At 43.1% G+C, this 20,142-nt stretch overlaps 1 protein-coding gene and 1 pseudogene across 1 annotated transcript in view; both read right to left on the reverse strand.

Annotated features, from left to right (window-relative positions):
• Positions 1-2,281, reverse strand: LOC148815448 (uncharacterized; annotated as a pseudogene).
• Positions 1-19,419, reverse strand: part of LOC148815446 (uncharacterized) — a 54,333-nt gene extending 34,914 nt beyond the window's left edge. The window contains exons 1-2 of the mRNA XM_088905621.1: positions 19,329-19,419; positions 18,228-18,370 (exon numbers count right to left, since the gene is read on the reverse strand). Coding sequence (XP_088761747.1) covers positions 18,228-18,370; positions 19,329-19,419 — 234 coding nt within the window. The remainder of the gene's footprint in view (positions 1-18,227; positions 18,371-19,328) is intronic.
• Between the last annotated feature and the right edge of the window lie 723 nt (positions 19,420-20,142).

Here is a 20,142-nt window from a genome sequence, read left to right on the forward strand (position 1 = left end):
CTATCCTCCACATTTTCCCCAATAGTAGAACTTTGCAGAGCTAAACCGGAATCGTCTGTGACATCTGCAGGATAAAATTGTGCCACGTCATCACTGCCTAAGTTCAAATCATTTCCAGTATTTCCAACATAGATGACATCTAATGTTTCTAATTCCAATGGTGGATCAATTTGTGAGTCTGTAGAGGGAAACTCCTGTGTGTTTTCCTGTGAGGGACCTGCAGTGTTTGATTCTTGCTGTGTCTCCACACCACCATTGTCATGTTTCTTTTTGGTTGACTGATAGAACCTCATGACAGTTAACTTTGAGGCTTCATATAGAGCTCCCACTGTACTGTCCTCATCTAAGGAAACTTCTTGGTCATTTGTCAGATCCACCTCAAACCCAGAAATATTTCCATGTGCATTCTTTCCATCTGGGAAAAACAAACTTATTGCCTCCGCTATGAGGTCTTTTTTTTCCAGTGCTTTGAAACACTTAAGTTTCGTGTTCCACCACCCTTTTTGGTTCTCACCTGGATAAAGCCTCCTTTTCCTTCCTCATACAGCATCCAGCCCAACTCCACTTTCCTTACTTTTCTCTCTGTGTTCACCTCTTGATGAGGAGTGATATTTTCTGGGTGCTTATGCTTTTTTCTTTTATTCAGTTTTGACTTCAGTCTATCAAAAAGCTTTGATTTCCTACTGTTGGGCTGTTTTTCGTGTCTCCTACAATATCCCATCACTGCCAATCTGTCCCCATAAGACGGCAAATAATTCCTCATCTGTTCATCTGTCATTAACATCAGGACACTGGCATCAATCTAAAAATGAATAGTGTGTTACCAATTTTCAGTTTCAAAATACCATACTTAAAGCATCATTTTATGTGGATCAATATGCTGATACTGGTTTAAGGAAAAAGTCCATTCGGGATTGTTGAGGTATAAAGTGAAAATATCTACTATACATGAAAATATCAATATACTGTACAGTACTGTGCAGAAGTCAGAGACCACCCTTGCATTTATTTAATTTCCAGTTAAAACAGCCATTCAGTGCAAATTATTTAGTTTTTGGTGTCAGAAAATAATGCAAGAAACATATTTGACAGAAAAGTACACTAAATATAATATCAAATCAATCAGTATTTAGTTTGTCCACTCTTTACTTTTGTGCACCCTTTTGGCACTTTAAGTCTTCCACCCTTCCATTCAAACAAGTTACAGCTGTGTCCTCCCAACACAAGTTGATCCCAAAACTGTCACTGACATTATATTAGAACACTTTCCATTAAAAGTGACACTAACATTGGGTAGACACTAACATTGGACACTTACTACCCAAACACACCACAGCTGCCTTGCACATATCTTTGTCATGTGCATCTGAAATGGCTAGAGGCGATATTTCTGATAATATTAAGATAATTCACTTGCGTTAGGAAAATATAAGTCAAAGGAAAATAAGTGAAAAACAAGAGTTTCCAAAACTGGAGTTAAAAATTACTACAATATATAGAGAAAATGGGACTCGTGCAAGGCCTGGTAGACATCACTATCACATAGACAGAAGTGAACGTTTTTATCACTCCTGCATCAGATCTGAAAAAAATCCACAAGTGTTTCTGTCAATACTTCCATTGTAAGAAGACAACACAATGCAATGGGTCTGAAGGGGTGTGTAGCTGTCAAAAAGTCACTATTTGAAAAGGAAATAGACAGAAGAGAAGAAAATTTGCCCTAGAACACCAAAACTGGACACTTGAGGTAAGTAAGGCTTTATGGACGATGAGTCATTGAGTGGATTTGGATTTGGATCGGCAGAAGCAGAAAATACAACCAACTTCTAAGACTGAACTTTGGAGGTGTTTACAAGAAGCATGAACGAATATCCCAGTGGATTTATTTGAAAAACTCAAAGAAGGTCTCCTGTAAATAATGGAAGCTGTAATAAAGGCAAAAGGTGGACACACTAAACAATGAAAGATCTGACGTTATATTTAGATGTGGATGCTTTTGTGTAATTTTGTGTTAAATATGTTTCCTGGAATAATTTCTGACATTGAAAAATAAATTAATTGCACTTAATGGCCGTTTTGACGGGAATTTAAATAAACGAAAGGGTGGTCTCTGACTTTTCACAGTACTGAAAGTGCTGTTAATATCTACAGTAGGTCAGTGGGAGTTAGTTACAATAAACATGAACACATCCATTCTGTTAACTACCTTTACTTCCTTCATTTTTCCGATAGTGGACTCTGGAATGTCCCTCTCCCTGAGGAAATCAATAAGATCCTCCATCCTGCAATTGTGGCCTAGGAAGCACACATGGGACAGTGGTGCAGCATTGATTAGTTAGCATAGTGTAATTACCTAGCCTCCTGTTTGCCCAGACTCCAACAGTATGCATTATAGTACATTTAGAAGTAGTCCAGGACAGGCAATGATGACCAACACTCCCCACAAATTTGCATTCATGTTACTGTGCTGAAATAGCTGCTGGTAAAGTGTTTGCAGGAGCTGCCTTATACACACAGACGAAACCCCCACAAGAGTACAGGCCTACTGTTAGTTTTGACTCATTAATTAGGTCACACTTGAAAAGGTTAAATTGCTCAACCAAAGTAGCTCTTGCATATGTTTTTTTTAAACTTAGCTACGTTAGTCTATGTACAGTTTACGCAGATGTTATTTAAGTCTGTGAAATGTATGAAGATATCAGTAGAATGTGGCACTGTACCTGGACTGAATTGTGAACAGTGGATTTCCTATGCCAGATGAGCAACCTACTGTACTTTCATTGCTGGCGCCAGAATTGACGTCAAAACTGTGAGACTTGAAGTCGGAATTCTGAGATACCATAGCTCGTTTTTTTTTACTCCCTGGCGGAAACGGGCTTCCTGTGGTGTGAAACAGATCAGCGGGTCCGTGTTCCCAGTCAGGCTGGAGAACAGCGCCCCGCCCACTGCGCTCCGTCACGGAGGGGGCGGAGCCTAGCAGCACAGACTGAGCGCTAATGGCACCGATCGCATCTGCATTCATAACTTAGTGTTTAAAATGAATCTTCTTCATCCTAGCGTTAATACCGCATCGGCAGGGTCCGCTTGTCGGCACGCCCGTCTCCATTTGGCGTGGTCATAGGTGTCCTCCGGGGTGACGTTCACTTTCCGCATGTCTTCAGTGATCTGATCCATCCAGCCAGCTCTCACAAGCAATGGAGGCCGTATGTGTTACAATACGCTTTTAATCGTCTTTAATGATTTATACATTTTGGAAAGGTTTCATCTATACAAAACAGTTAAAATAAATGATAAATTTAATCATTATTATACATAATATGAGGTATGAACGATAAATATAGTCATGAATATTAAAATTGCGTTGGAGTCAATTGTTGCTCTTTTTTCCATATCTTGTAAAAAGTGATAATTTACAAGACTTTGGTCAAATGTGCATTCGATCTGACAAACTAAAATCAAAATATCACAAAATGAAAGTAAACAAGTAAATTATAAAAAATAAATTTGGCGCTAGTAAAATAAAATATATCAAATTAAAGTTCTAAAATAATGAGAAATGAAATGTAAAATATACTAAGAAATTTTCCTTTACCCATCAGCAGCAAAGGCCTGAGCAACGGGCTGCTGGTTCTGCAGAAGCACTCTGTTGCTCCTGAGGAGCTGCACATGGTCCATGTGAGAGGGGAGCTGTGAAAGAGCCCGGGGAGCTTCTTTCACAGCTCCAGCAGTAAAGAGGCATCCCAGAGCCGTGGCAAAACTGAGAAAATTGCCATATGAACCTTACAAGGAGATGCTCTTACTGCCACAGTATGTTCTTTCCTAGCTCTAAGGATGTCATAGGAGGAGTCACCCTGGGCTCTGTTATAGGTCCCTATGTTAATGATCAGTAATGTATCCTCATTCAGGGCCTGGAGGTGGTACAGGTGCTGGTGGGCACTGCGTGTTGTGCCAGGGTGCAGCCACACCTGTTCTGCTGGCATCAGTGTTTCCAGCCCCCACAACATAGAGTCGCTGAGGACATGCACTTTCTTTGGACCTGATGGGAAAAAAGGCATTATCACAGGCATTGCATGGCTACATCATAAGATAAATCTTAAAAGTATATAAACTGTACCTGAATAACATACATATCCAACGAATAACAATGAACAACAGTGTAAAAATCATAACTCACAAGTAACTATAGACAGTGCTGGAAACCAGTTATCACAAGGCACGGGGAAGTTATTTGCATCAGCAGTTATATATAGAGCAGTAATTTCGTATTGCTGGCTCCAGGGATCAACTTTTCTCCAGCCTCCCTGGCGCATCAGCATCAGCTACAAGATGTTTTCCTTTTCGTATTCCTCAAAATTATCTGCATCTGATACACAGTGTAACATTAGCAACTGCCCGAACTTAAGAAACCTAAGCAACAATCCTCACCTCATTATCCATGTGATCATCTAACAGTGGATAATCAATTAAAGCCACTAACGTCATCATCACCCTCCTCTACACAATCCACAACAAACAAGTCTCCTGTTCTATTTACACGGACTGCCCTGCCTGGCCACCAACATTCACTCCCATCTTCACTGCTCACAAATGTGCTCCATTTTCTTGCCTACAAAGTCCTCTGCACTAACAGGAAGCAATTCTAAATAACTATTCATATAATCTTTCCACAAAGCAAACCACCACATTTTTCTAAATCCATCATCATCATCTTCTTCTTCTTCTTCACAGCCTTAGTCCCAGACTGTCCTGGGGTCAGCTGCTTTGGTTGCTCTTCTCCACTTGTCTCTGTCGAGCACATCTTCCTCACTCACTTCACATACCTCCATATCTTTTCTCACACAATCTATCCATCTCTTTCTAGGCCTGCCTCTTCCCCTGTTACCTTCCACCTCAAATTCCATTACCCTCTTTGTTACTTCCTCAACGTCCCTCCTCATGATATCTCCATACCACCGTAACCTCGCCTCTCGCATCTTCTCAACTACATCCACCACCCTACATCGTCTACGGATTTCTTCATTTCTGATCTTATCCTTCATTGAAATCTGCAGAATCCATCTCAACATCCTCATTTCAGTTCTTCTCATCAAGTTCTCTTCCCTCTTTCCAACTGCCAAGTATTCAGCTCCATATAGTAGTACAGGTCTAATCACAGTCTTGTACATTTTGCACTTTCTAGGAATTTTCCTGTCACAGATTATTCCAATTATTTCCCTCCACTTGTTCCATCCAGCTTTCACTCTTTGTTTTACTGCCTCCAGTGTTTCTCCTCCCTTTACCAGTTTTGATCCAAGGTATTTAAAGCCATCAACCTGTTTCAGTTTTCCTCCATTTGTCTCCTCAACATTGGTCATAGTATCTCCTCTTCTCTCCATTACCATTATTTCTGATTTTTCTGCATTCATTTTCACTCCACCCTTTTCCAGACTCCCCTGCCATTTGAACACTTTCTCCTGTAGTTCTACTTCTGAATCTGCCATCAGTGCCACATCATCAGCAAAGATGAGTTCCCAAGGCACTTCTGTTCTTACCTCCTCTGTCAGTGTGTCAATAATGTTTATAAAAAGGAAAGGACTTAGTGCTGATCCTTGGTGTACTCCAACTGTGATTTCAAACTCTTTTGTCTCTCCCCGTTGTGTGACCACCTTCGTAGTTGCATCTCTATAGGTTGCTTGAACTAACTTCACCATGCTTTCTGGTACTCCTTTCTTCCTCAAGCACCAATACACCACCTCTCTGGGCACACAGTCATATGCCTTCTCCAAGTCCAGAAAGGCCACATACAGCTTTTTCCCTTTCTCAAGTGTCTTCTCCTGTAACTGTCTCATCACAAAAATGGCATCTGTTGTGCTTTTCCCCGCTGAGAATCCAAATTGTGAGTTGTGGATCCTGACTATCTTCCTGAGTCTCTTGTCCAGACTTTTTTCCAGGATTTTCAATCCACGTTCCAGAAGTTGTATTCCTCTATAGTTTTTACACTCCATTGGGTCTCCTTTCTCCTTGTAGATGGTAACCATACTGCTTTTTGTCCATTCTTCTGGAATTCTCTCTTCCTTTGCAATATTGTTTAGCAATCTCGTCAGCCACTGAATCCCCTCTTCATCGAGGTTCTTAAAGTGTTCTGCTGCTATTCCTGATGGTCCAGTTGCTTTGCCCACTTTCATCTCTTTGATAGTTTCTGTCACTTCCTTTACTGAAATTTCTTGGATTGGTCCACACACTACGTCTGCCTCCACTAGGTTCTCCCTCTCATTTTCTACATTTAACAGATTTTTGAAATACTCCAGCCATCTTTGCTTGATCTGTTCTTCTTTAATCAAGACTCTGCCTTCTCCATCCTTGAGTACTGCCACCCGGATAATATCTTTTTTCTGTCTCGCTCTATGTTTAGCAATCTTGTAGATTTGGTCCTCTCCTTCCTTTGTTTCAAGTTTCTCATACCATTCTTTCCAGGCTCTTTCCTTTGGTCTTGCTACACTTCTTTTTTCTACCTTCTTTAGTCTCTTATATTCTTGTAATTCTCCAGTGCCATCTTTCAGTGCCTTGTGTGCTTTTTTCTTTTCCTTCGGTGTTTCCTGAACTTCCATATCCCACCACCACTCTTCATTTTCCCTCGGTCTGCCTCCTCTTGTCTTTCCACAAACCCTGGTAGCAGCCTCTTCTAGGATGTGGCTCATCTCAGTCCACTCTTCTTCAACTGAAGGCTCCTCTGTTTCCTCTGTGTTGTTTTTCATTTCTCTCACCAGCTTGTTGAAATCTAGTTTGTTTTCTCTCAGTTTCCACACTTTTGTTCGTGCTGGGTGTTTTCTCTGCTTTATTTTTCGCTCCTTCAATATTGTGATTTCCATCACCAGTAGCCTGTGTTGTCTGGTAACACCCTCATAGGGCAGGACTTTAGCATCTTGGACTTTCGCTCTATCAATTCTTCTCACTAATATGTAGTCTATTTGGGTATGGCCTCCACTCCTGTATGTCACCTTTTGCTCATAATTCTTCGTGAACCCTGTGTTCACTGCAAACAATTCAAGAGCTTGGAGTGTTTCTAGTAGCCTTCCTCCTTCTTTATTTCTCTCTCCTAGCCCTCTCTGACCATGTTCATCTGGATAATCTGGGCATTTCTCTCCTAAATGCGCATTGAAGTCTCCTTCAACTACCACCATTTCATTTCCTGGGATTCTGCTAACCACTTCTTCGAGATCTTCCAAGAAGCTATCCTTTTCCTCCTGTGGTCTTCCTACCTGTGGTGCATATACAGAGATGATATTCCACAACCCGCTCTCAAAAGCCACCTGTACATTGATAATCCTGTCTGAGTGTCTAACCACCCTCACTATCTTGTCTGCTAGGTCTTTGCACACTATCACACCCACTCCATTCATTTTTGTACTCTTTCCAGCGTATAGAATCTTGTATCCCGCTCCTAGGTGTCTTGAGCTGTTTCCTTTCCACTTGGTTTCTTGCACACACAAGATCTCCACTTTTCTCCTTGCCATAGTTTCAACCAATTCTCTCCCTCTCCCTGTCATGGTACCAACATTCCAACTCCCCACTCTCATTGACTTAACATTCCTTCCAGGCCCCTTCACCTTGTTTCTTTTCTGTAGCCCCCACTCTACAGTTTTCCCCACAGTAGCATAATTTCCATTAGTACCCTGTTGGGACACAGCACTAATGGCGGCCGTTGTTAACCCGGGCCCCGACCGATCTGCTATGTGCTTTGTGTTCTTTGCAACCATGGTTTTGGCAAGATGGTTTTACGTCGGATGCCCTTCCTGACACAACCCTTTTAGTCGCCTCTTACGACAGGCAGGGATACCCAGGAGGTATTCTGATCCCCCTCCCGAGGGAATTCTAAATCCATCATATTTATTTAAAAACATACTCCTGGCCATCTAGTCTCATTTCAACGACTGTGCCCTTGTACCACACCTTCCTGTCTTTCTCATCAAAAGCAGGTCTAACTCTCTTTCCTAACAAGTGTTCTGGTTTAATTAACATAAGAATTCTTAATCTTTTCTTTGTAGAAACTTGTCTCGCTTCTACCACAAGATATTTACAAAAACTTTCCCCTGGCAATCTGTCGACCTGAATACCTACAGTACCAATTTATCCAAAACTATTCTGACTATCTTAGAAGCCTTTCGTGCACGAACGCCCATGTTTGCTACTAAATCCATATAAGCCTCTCTTACAGCATCACTATACTTTCCTTTTTCACACGTGCTAATATTGTGACTCACTCTCCTGTCTGTCTCTGTTTTCAAGCCTTCATATTCTCCCTGCCAGAACTGTACCTGCTCATTCAGGTCCCTCTCCCCATGTGCTAAATCTGCTTCAGAATCGCATTTTCTTTTGTAATACGCAACCTTCTGTGATTCCTTTTTTTATATATATCTAATCTTTTGCAACTGTTCCTGCAATTCATCAGTACTCTTCTCTAGTTGTGCATTTTCCTTCTCTAACTCACTTCTCTGCAGTTCATTCAAAATGACTGCCTGCTCACATTCCACAACTTTTTGCTCAAACACAGTAATACAGTAAAGCAACAAAAATGTCAATTTATGCTTGAAAAAGAAATAGAAATTAGGAAGGTCGTAATAGAATGAAAACAATAAAACTGAATAAAAAAGAAAGATAAATAGAAAGAACAGAGAACCATTTTAACTAAAAGCTAAATTAAAAAGATGTTTTCAAGTGGTTTTTAAAACAATGTACCGAGCTTGACTACCTGATAAAAAGTGGTAGTGAGTTCCATAATTTAGAAACATAAAAACAAAAAGCAGCCTCTCCACTCTTTCTGTATTTCACATGTGGTATCTGCAGAAGGCCAGTATTTTCAGATCTCAGGTCATGTATAGGAACATATAAAGACAGACATTCAGTAAGATACATAGGTGCTAGGCCGTTTAGAGCTTTAAAAGCAAGTAAAAGAACTTTAAAATCTATCCTGGAAAATACAGTCAACCAGTGAGGATCTTTCAAAACAGGAGTGATATGTGTTCTCTTTCTTGTTTTTGTTAGGATCTGTGCTGCTGCATTTTGAACAAGTTGGGATTTCTTGTTTTCTTGGGAAGCCCACTAAACAGAGCATTACAATAATCGATTCTACTGGTAACAAATGCATGGACACATTTAACACATGAAGCAAAAGAGCCCAATTTATCCTGCAAGAGATCTTTCTGAATTTTAGTACCCAATATCAATATTTCAGTCTTGTCTTGATTAACTGTAGAAAATGTTGGGACATCTACTGAGAAATATCTAACACACAGCCGATTAGTCTGTTGACGGAGTTTTGATCTTCAGATGGAATAGAGATATACAGTTGTATATCATCGGCATAGCTATGAAATTGATCCCTTGGTTCCTAATTACATGACCTAAAGGTAACATATACAGTATAGTGAAAAGAGCAGAGGTCCTAAAATGGAACCCTGCGGAACTCCACAAGAAATGTCAAAATGTTTTGATGATTGATTTCCCAGAGCAACAAAAAACTGTCTATTCTTTAAATAAGATTTAAGGCATTCTAAAACCATCCCTGAAAGACCTACCCAGTTTTCAAGTTGGTTGATCAGAATCTTGTGATCAACTGTATCGAAAGCTACACTGAGATCAAGTAAAACCAAATTATGTTTATCGGCACTCAGTCTCAGGTCATTCACAACAGGGACCAATGCTACTATGGTTAGAACGAAAACCTGACTGAAATTTCTCAAAATAAAAAGTAAGAGACCAGATATTCTTTTAATCGAATAAAAATAACTTTCTCCAAAATTTTCTTAAAAAAAGGAAAATTTGAAATAGGTCTAAAATTGCTAACAACAGCAGTATCCATATTAGTGTTTTTTAGCAGAGGCTTCACCAAGGCTGTCTTGAAACCTCCTGCTGACAGAGAGCAATTTACAATAGTAAAAACATTATCTTGCACACAATCAAAAACCTTCTTAAAAAGAGTTGTAGGATCAGGGTCAAGATCACATGTGGAAGATGTCTGTAACGGTTTTAAGTGTCTGAAGATTAATAACAGAGAAAGACGTCATAACAGAACTAGGTGGCTGATCAGGACAATCGCGGAGACTCGTCGTGGTTGTCTGAGCTATATTCTGTCTAATCAAAGTTATTTTATCTTGGAAATGAATTGCAAACATCTTCACATTTTGTAGAAGATACATCATAAGAAATATTACGAGAAAAAGTAGGGTTTATTAAACTGTCTATAGTGGAAAAGAAGTACTTTAGTATTATCTTTGTGTTTGTTAAGTACATTAGAGAAGTACAACTGTCTTGCCCTTTTTATGGAAGTATTGTCGGTGGAAATCTGTTCTCTCAGAATGTCATAATGAACCTGCAGTTTAGGTTTTCTCAATAAGCGCTCTGATTTGCGACAATTTCTCTTAAGCTGAAGTATCTCCTCATTCATCTTATGAGTGAGTGTGATTTTCTTAAGTTTCCTTAAGTTTCAGAGCATGAACCAGATCGTTGCAAGAGGGAGATGACACTGTGCATGAAACGTTATTTAAAATGTTTTTAAACTTCTCAGCTGTTGTTTAGTTTATGTAGCGGTTCTTAACATAAGATTCATATACTGTACATTCTTCCTGACTTGTAAATTAACTTGAAAGAATACACAAAGATGGTCACATATCAGTACATCAGATATTAGTAATAGACATTTAATTTTCATTATAAAAATAAGATTTACTGTGTGTTAGATACATGGCACATTAAGGACTCACTGTGCCACGTGGCATTTTAGCAGAGTAATGCTGTCCTGCACCTGAACATCTGCAAATATGAAAAGGTGTTGGGCAATACCTTTCGATCTGCTGCAGTGCTCTTTGTGGCAGCCTAAGCATTCCGAGTGACTGGACCTGCAAGAGCTGATTATTAAAGGTGACGTCTTGGCAAGGTGACGGAAGCCTGTCAAAGGTTCTTCATGCGCCGCCCAGCTTTCCAATAGAATTTCAAAGGGGAACTGCAGTCCCAGTTTCTCAGACCGGTTAGTAAATCTCTGTAGCAAAATGAATAGATTATCGGCATAGAAAACATTGACAAATATCAAATTAACCACAAAATCATGAACGTTTTGAAAGTTCTGTAAGTTGCCATATTGTCAAAAACCCCTGTTCTCTCCACGGGGAGAGCGAGAGTTCGTATGAATTGTGCCGTGAAGCGGCCCTTCCTGCTCACTAGTCACTAAAATGATACATGTATTGTGATGTACGAGTGAATACGTACAGGTTGTGCTGCAGGCATTTGACCACAGAAACTTTCCAGTATGATCTGCATTCAGAATTAACAAGTAACTTCAATTTATCAGCAAGACTGTCTTGATGTTGAGTGCAATATTTCTGTTGGATTAAAAGAGACATACTCACAAGCCTGCTATTTTGCAATGAATTGCAGACGTTGGGCATTCCTGGAAATTTTGTCTATTTTGTGATGTACACAGTAACTTGTAAAGCCTCATCAATGCTGATAGTTTCTAAGCTCTAAATATAAAAATGTGTTACTGTTCCCCTTTAAAGGAATACCAGAGATCGATGGTATAATGTTTACTTTCCATTCATATGTTGTCAGTTTCTAGAATAACATATCTCAGCAGTCAGTGACTTTCTGAAGAAGGTAGAACATGCTTCTCTTGGGAAAAGTACTTTGAAAATCTTCCCATCTGTCCTCATACTCCCTGTATGAGGACAGATGGGGAGATTTTCAAAGATACTCCTTGTCTGTCCATCAGTTGTGTAGAAAGAAATCGCTCAGAGAATTCTGGTTTTCATGGCTGTAGAAGCAGTAGAAGCCCTGAGTCTGTGTGCGGAGTGGGAACAGATCACCTCACCTCTCTCTCTGCAGGATTCTCAAATTGAACTTCCTGTAGACTGTCCTGAAGCGCATCTCTCACAGTCTCCTTTTGAGAGATGTTCTGGGCAACTGCACCAATACACTGGTACAGGAAGGCCTGTGACACCGGAGAAGAGGACAGTGAGCACTGAGCTCAGGAGGCTGCTCTGTACAGCTGCACTGAGAGGACATGTTAGCTCTGGAGACAGCACACTGAAGTAGAGCGCAGAGCGCACATTTCACAGTGAATGGGCTCTCCCTCTACTGGACAATCAAACACTGCTCACGGAAACATAGCTCACAGCTCACATGAATTAATCTAGCCTGAACAGCCACACACCTTACAACATCTAATATACAGCAAATTACAGACACACCTGCTATGTCCACTACGTCACAACACTAGGTGAGGAATAAGATGTTTAGTGAGTAAAAGTCCCAGCTTCTCATGTAGCTCAGCCTTCTGTCAGACAGAGGTGGAGCCGAGAGGGCAGAGCACTCTGACTGTGCCCTGAGTGAGCCTACAGGCCCACACCACATCCGCCACTGTGCTCAGTGTGTTACAGAGCAGCTGCAGACACACAGGGGAGGCAATCAGGTCCACAGCAGAATGAGCAAACACACCCACACACGACACTGGGCAGCTAAAATTACTGCACAGCTACTGTATGAGGACTGACAACGATTCTCTCACACTACAGCATGACAGGACCACCTCAACAAGAGAAGATAGATTATTCTCTTGAATCCACAGCAACCCAGGAGAGGAAGCACAAGACAGCTGTGTAAGAGGACCCGGGGAAGGGTCATTTATAACCGGTATTTCCGGAACGAAACGCTGAAAATACTCGATATAGACCTGGGCAAGATGGCCACCCAGGATAACCAGCTGACCCGCTATTGGGAAAAGCCTACGCAGCGAAACGGGGAGACGCAGCTGAATGACATTAGGAAACAGGGTATAAATGCCCCAGAAGCGATGAGCTGGTGCGGAAGCCGATAAGGTGAAAGCATGTTGGAAGAAGGAGAGATTTAGGAGTGAACTGAAAGGAACTTAAGAATAACGGACTATTGGATACGGTTTTGACTACGATTACGGATTACGGCTTGGATACGGCGCAGAGTGGGGTGGACATACGGATTTAGGAATTTGGATCGTTCAAGGATACTGGCTACGGATTGCGGATCGGACTTGGAGAGACGTACCAGCGAAGAACAAAGAAGACCCGTGTGGTGTGAGTTAGATCTCTTTTACGCCTGTTTTCCCCCGGCGACACCACAGCTGTCACTGCATTTGAGTGACATGACATGACATTACCTAGCAGGGGAAGAAGATTACTTTCACTGTCTGTGCCCCCTCTCTCTCACTGTGTATGTTATCAATCCCCTCTCTCACTACATACCACAATCAGCCCATCCTGCCACTGCTTCAGGGGAATCTGTCCCTCTGGAAATTCTGAAACATAACACACAAAAAACTCAGCACTTAGATAGGGGCTGCAGCAGCTCAGAGCTTATTTAGGGTGAATAACTGTAATTGAGCATAAGAAAACACAGATGAGTGACATTAAAGACATCCTGGTGTTGATAAATGTAAATCCCCCATCTGATATGCTGTATCCTGTACAGTTCTGGACAATAGGATGGAGATCTGCTCAGGTACTGCTGCCATAAGGACAAAACCTGTGCTCTGCAGAAGATATGACACTGATTCTAATGCAACACTGAAAGATTCCAAATCTGATTAATCCTCTAAATGCACCTAAAACTCCCAGAGAGAAATCATATAATTCTGCTACAGACTTCTACACTTATCGTGGTGTACTCTCGGGAGCAGCTGAGTGCTCTTTCAGACATATCTCTTGGCAAATCTGTGCTGTTGTGCTGTGGGGTACCTGAGAGAGCCTGGCCAGGGGCGGGATGAGAGGCTCCCAGACTCTGGGCAGCTGGGGGTGGATCACTGGGCCCAGGGACTGCAGGAGGCTCAGGCACTCTCTCCCACCTCTGTGCGGCTGAGACGCTCCAAGTTGGCAAGCAGATGTCAGCCCAGAACTTCAGCTCGGACCTGCACATCACTGCTGGGTATCAGAGTGCACAGCTCTCTAACTGCTGTCTACACTGAATGCTGAATCACTGGCTTCACTGATGCACTTTTTCCCCCAGTTCACACTGGATCAAGAAAGGAATCACCCCCACTGGCCCAGTCTTCCCACTGGCTGGCTGTGGGTGGAGAAGCTGTGCACTACTGTTCAAGTCTTACGTTAGGGGACCTTGTGTGCTCTGCTAGCTGAGGCCTCACTTACCAAGTCTCACCATGAAGATGTCCGGTGAGGCCAGGAAATCTGAAACACACTCCTTGACACAGTCTGAAAAGAAACACAACCCTGTGAGTGTAGCCCTGGTCCAAGCAGCTTGACCAGACGCAGCAGATGCAAGAGGACAAGGAAGTGACTAGGAATCGGGGTGCATCTCATGGCTACGGAGAACTACAGTCTCACACCCTATCAACTCTGATTAATAATTCTCCGCTGTTCCTATATAACATTTCTAAATAAAATAGACACTCCTGTTAGGAAGGATGAGTCTCCCATTCGGGAAAAAAACAGTCAAAGACTGGTTAGAAATGAAAGTGGCTCAGTACCTTCACCCACAAGTTTAGCAAGGATGGTCAGGCTGCCTAGTAGGTCCTGCTCCTTCAAATTGTCCAGCTGGGACATGGAGATTTCCAGCACACTCCCTGGAAACTCCCCAGCTACAAAGAAGCAACAAAGCAGAAGAAAATCACGGCACTCAGGACAGCACACACTCTCCCCATTCACCTGCACCTAGAACCTACAGCCCCTTCCTACAAATAATCTTCATCATCTCATCTGTACACCCAGCACAGAGGACACACATCAAAACAGAACAACTTTTCATCAGCTGGTGACATAGCATGAAGCAGCCCTTCCTGCTCACTAGTCACTGTAATGACTGATTAATGCAACGTGCAAGCGACTAAGTTCAGGTTGTGCAGCAGACATTTCACCACAGAAATGTTCCACCGTAATCTGCAAGTGAATAGTATTGGTCGGCACAACTGTCTCCAAATGAAGAGCAATATTTAAAAGTCTTCACAAGCCTGCCTGGTCACAACATAACAGGGCCCCTTAACCTCACCGGACGTTTTGTTGCCTCGTCCAGAATCGCAGACAATATCACCAGCATGGCGCTGCGCAAACCTGGAAATGCCATCTATTTTGTGATGTCAAATGGAGCTATAACACGTTACTGTATACATTTTATATTCATTGGGGTTTGAAATGTACCCATCAATGTTGATTCTTTCGAACCCCAAAATATAAAAAGTTCCCCTTTAACGACTGGTGCCTTCATTCTTAGTGAAGTGGTTCATCTTGGACATCTTGAGCACAAAAGAGTAGAGCCACTGACTGAAGCTGCTCTACCACAGGGACACAACTGAGCTCCCTGGCTTGTGACTGTTGGATGTGGCATCTAGTGATCCAAGTCACACTGGTATTGAAAAGGTTTCCACCTTTAATAAATAGGGAATTTCTCTCATGGAGACAATGCCCTCACGTCAAGTTGTCTTTGTCCCGGCCTGCAACACATGAAGGAATCATCTTTCTGTGTCTGACACATAAAAACAAAGCCCTTAGCCCTCACCTAAGACACAGAACGTCTGCACGAAGGATGCGCTCCTCTCCTCGGTTTCCCAGGACATTTGAAAGAAGCACAAACCTGAGAGAGACAGAGGATTTCTGAAGCACATTTACTGTACAACCCAGCCACATCTTCTGCACGTGCTGACAAACTGGGTACTATTAATATAGAAGTGCTTTCAGTTGGGACAGTAACTGGGCATGGCAATATCTAATACTGTGGGCACTTCCTCAAAACACACATTAATCATTTACTGGCTACTGTGACGTCTTGTCTGTCCAGGTGAGCAGGCTGCTGTCCCCATTACCTGGGCGTGCACCATGGTCAGCAGCTGCTCCAGCTGGGACTCCAGCACTGGTCTGGCCTTCGGCACTGCTGCCTCCATAAGCACACTCAGACTCTGAAAGAAGAGCACGTTGGAGTCAATCTGGAGAAGCATTGCTACTTAATCAAGAGGCCTCACTCTCTCAGTGTATGCAATAACATGTTAGCATTAGGATTTTGGTAGTTTGATCACACACAAAAATCTGACAGAGCAGGATAATGCCTCCCTTGGACTCTACTCCTGGCAGATTAACCTTGTTCACACCCTTCCACAATCACATGGGGCACCACAGACCATAATCCTCTTTTGCACTGGGCCTTACCAGCACATCACTGGAGCTTGTGGACAAAGGGACTGGGAAAGTGCTACTAGTGATTGTTTGGATCAACAATTTAAGGAATCAAAATCCATTTTCTAAAAGAAACGGCCCTCGCAATCCACAAGCTGTACACCTAAAGGCCCATCGTCGGTCACAGGCCTACCTTGTTGATTCTGGAGTAGCTGTTGTCAAGCTCAGCTGCATACAGCGGCTGGAAGGTCTGTAAAACTTCTGGCAGCTCACTCTGAAACTTCTCCTCAGGGAGCAGGCACCAAGACAGTGGCCTCCATCACCTTCAGACAGAGCAAAACACAAACACCATCATCCTCAAGGAAAGGATTCGGTCACAGTAAAGCAAACTTGTCTAAACCCACAGACAGTTAAAACAACTTTGAGCAATGAATAAAACCTGCTTCATAAGTGCACCCTATTCAACTTTGTTTACTGTGATCTGAACCCTGGACCCTGATACCCTTCCCTAATACCTGCATGGACACATCTTTTCTATGCATTCAAGTCCATTCTTTCCTCCAGAACATCTGAGAATTCAAGATGATTAATAAGATGTCAAATAACCTACACTGTATTAAAGATCCCATACCTTTGGCTCAGAAGACGGCAGCCATCTGTGCACTTTATCAAAACTAATGATGACCTGGGTTGAACAGTCCTGAACACACTGCCCGGGACCCTGGAATTTCACCCAGCTCTCGTACAGGCCTTCTAATGCTGACAACACAAGAGAGGAACAGCCTGCTACACTCCTCAGCTACATCAAAGCAGTCCTGTAGCTCAGTGGGAAGCGGTTTGAACAGGCCTTGTCAATGGATTACCAGTGGAACCAAGCATTAATAACAGCTGTCCCCCTAAATGAGACAGCTTGCACACTTACCAAAAGACATCATTGCCTTCATTTTCTTTGTCTCAGCAAGGGAGAGAACAGGCACCAGCAGGTCCAGCAGTCTCACAATATCCCTTGCAATGTCATGACCTTCAAAGAAAACACATTTCACACTGGGTAGGAACCAAGGCTCATGATTACACTGGAGACTCAGCAGCGGGATGAGTAACAAACACTGAGCCTTCATAATAAGCTCATGTATCAAGGCTTGAATGGACAGATACGAGCAGCATTATGAAATTTGAAATACAGCACAGTAAAACATCCGGAATATATCTGCGCAGATCACACCCCATTAGCAGCACAGAACTTACTGCAGTTGCGGGAGATATCTCCTACAGTATTCAGCAGCGTGTGGTGAGGGAGCACTCCGGGCTGGAAAAAGGACAGCACCATATCCATGGTACTGTTGTAGTGGTCTCTCACCACACAAACGACAATGTTGTTGGCTGGCTGTTGCCAGTCAGGCAGCCATTTCTGAAACAACAGTAAAAAGAGATCAGAGCATCTTGGGAGTCGATGGTATTGGAGTTGAAGCAACAGCTTGGATCAAGCCAATGAACACACAAGTTAACACACAACAATTTGCTTCCATTAGATGCAACAATGTGTGGTACAGGCAAGGAAACAGACCACAGCACTGCAGCAAGACATCAGCTCAATAGGCAGGAATTAAAGGGGTTTACATACTGGTGACATAGTCATTTCATTCAAGGCCATCGAGACGGTGCTCTTGGCCAAGGACTCATCCAGATGCTGCGCAGATGTTTTGCACAGCAGCTTCTCCACTGCCTGGAGGACAGCAGATCGATGGGCAGTTGTCACCTAGAGCAGGGAAGAACCAAAGCCAGGGGTGAGACTGCTGCTCTCATCACAGCACCAAGAGTGTCTGTTCAAAGGCTTCTCCTTCAGGGCCAGTCAGCCTGGCCAACGGGCACTGTGTGAAACAGCAGAACCACCCCAGCTCACCACACGAGGGAGTGGAAAAGCATACAGAGAAACCCCAGGCTTCCACTTCAGCACATCTGTCAAGATGGCAACACGTTAGGGCTTATCTTCTGACCTCTAGTTGTAAGAAACAGCACAGACAGTATCTTGGAGCACACTGGGCTCCTGATTAGAGTGCGTTTGCAACGAGTATGTCAGGAGGTGTGTAGGGAGCTCCTTCATGTTACCTGGGGGCTCTCGAGGAATCCCAGGATGACTGGCAGTGTCCCCTTGGTGTTCCTCTGCAGGAGGGAGAGAAGCTCTTCTATCAGGAGCTTCCCAGATTCCTCATCAGCGCTGCTCATTCCCTCCAGAACAGCCAGGACGTCATCTACAGCAGACACACAGACAGGGGAAACACTGGTGTCGCCGCAGCACAGACTTCTAGGGAGAAATCTCTAAATCTCACCTGTTCTCTGAGGGACCTAAAACCCTACTGACACATCTCTGAGAAATAGAGAGATTAAAATGATTTTTGATGCACAGCCTGTAAAAGCTGGGACTCTTTCACCCCGGACAGTTTTCCAGTAGAGAGGAATACAGATCTGCTCTAAGGGCAGGAGGCTTCAGAGTGCAGGGTTTTGTTTTCGTCTCATTTTCAGATCAGTGGTCCTGAATAACAGCTGCAGCCACTGGGACTTCTAAACCCTGAAGAACCCACAAAGAGAGCTGCTCTCTGGGTCACATCAGTCCTGTTAGCAGCTGCTCCTCAGCAAACAGAGGATCTCAGTGTTGAAGAAGAATCAGGGCAGCAGCTCTGCTCCCAGGTAAAGAATCTCCTTCTGCTACTCTAAGGGGATTAGAGCCTCTAATTCAGCTTCTCTCACACCCAGTCAAAAGGGCTTGGACAGATCTTCATAAATATACATTTGCTTTTCCCAAATTTACACTTAAATGTAAATGAAAGAATAATTGCAGTACATCACTCAGACACAGCTCATTTCATGTGAGTTACTCATTTTGAACACTTTCAATAGTTTCATACCTTACATGGATGTTAGTCTTCTTACAAATACTCTTATACTAAATTATTTTATTTAAATCTTATTATTTTAGCTTATATCTTTTATTTATTTTTTCTCAAATCATCATTTAGTTGAAAAGATGAAGAGACTGCTGTTGCTTTCCCTGCCTCGAGCTGAGGAGACCTGCAGGGTGACAGTGAGGAGCCCCTCGGGTCAGTCAGAGCTGAGCCCAGGGATGGGGTCCCAGTGGAAAGGGAAGCCAGGAGTCAGTGTGTGGGGGGACTGGCTTCAGGGGGCACTGGTCTAGATCCAGCTGCGTCATACCTGGCCCAGGGCACTGGCAGCCTGTGCGCTGCACACAGGAGGAGAACCACTTCACCCTGCTGGGCTCACAGCTGCACTCCTTCAGGCTCATCTTGGACCTGTCAGTCAGCCAGTAGAACAGCACAGTGAAGCAGGGAGCTGGGCGGCGCTTCTCACACACTGGGAGTCAAGGTACTGCTGACAGGCCAGCAGCAGACCCACTAGACACCACAGAACTCTCTCTAACCAGCTGGTCCTACTGGAATACAACCCAACAGGCTGAAGGGCAGACACGGGATATTGAGAACACAAGCAAATTCTTCACATCAGTGAAAGCAGAGACAGGAACAGAAGCAGCAATGAATTCCTGTTCAGATCTGCACTCTGGGCTTTAATAAAACTCCAGCAGGTTAAGAGCTTTTAACCCCCTCTCACTGAACACCGTGTTAACACAATAACAGCTCGATCTGCCCAGGAGAAACAGATCAAGAACAATCGGGTCCGCGATACCGAGCCTCGGCAGGTCGCTACCTAGTCCGTAAACCACCAGTGTCTTCAGTTAAAAGACAGAATATTGACAAAGCCGTGTCGAGCTCAAGTGTTTTCTTCGCTACGAGCACCAGCGCTGAGCGACTCGGCAGCATCGGAGCGCTTTCCCGGACCGGAATTGTTGCGTCACAATCCCGATGTGTCAACGTCACGCTCACGTTTAATAAGTCATTATAATTACTATATTTAATTATAAAATTAAATTTCTTTTATATGCTTTCTGATTTTTCCCAACTCTATCAACAGAAGTACTGATTGTCTGATTTCCAAAGTGTCTGTCTGCCGG

The sequence above is a fragment of the Atractosteus spatula genome, chromosome 25 (assembly GCF_055471065.1).
Source record: "Atractosteus spatula isolate fAtrSpa1 chromosome 25, fAtrSpa1.hap1, whole genome shotgun sequence".
NCBI lineage: Eukaryota > Metazoa > Chordata > Actinopteri > Semionotiformes > Lepisosteidae > Atractosteus > Atractosteus spatula.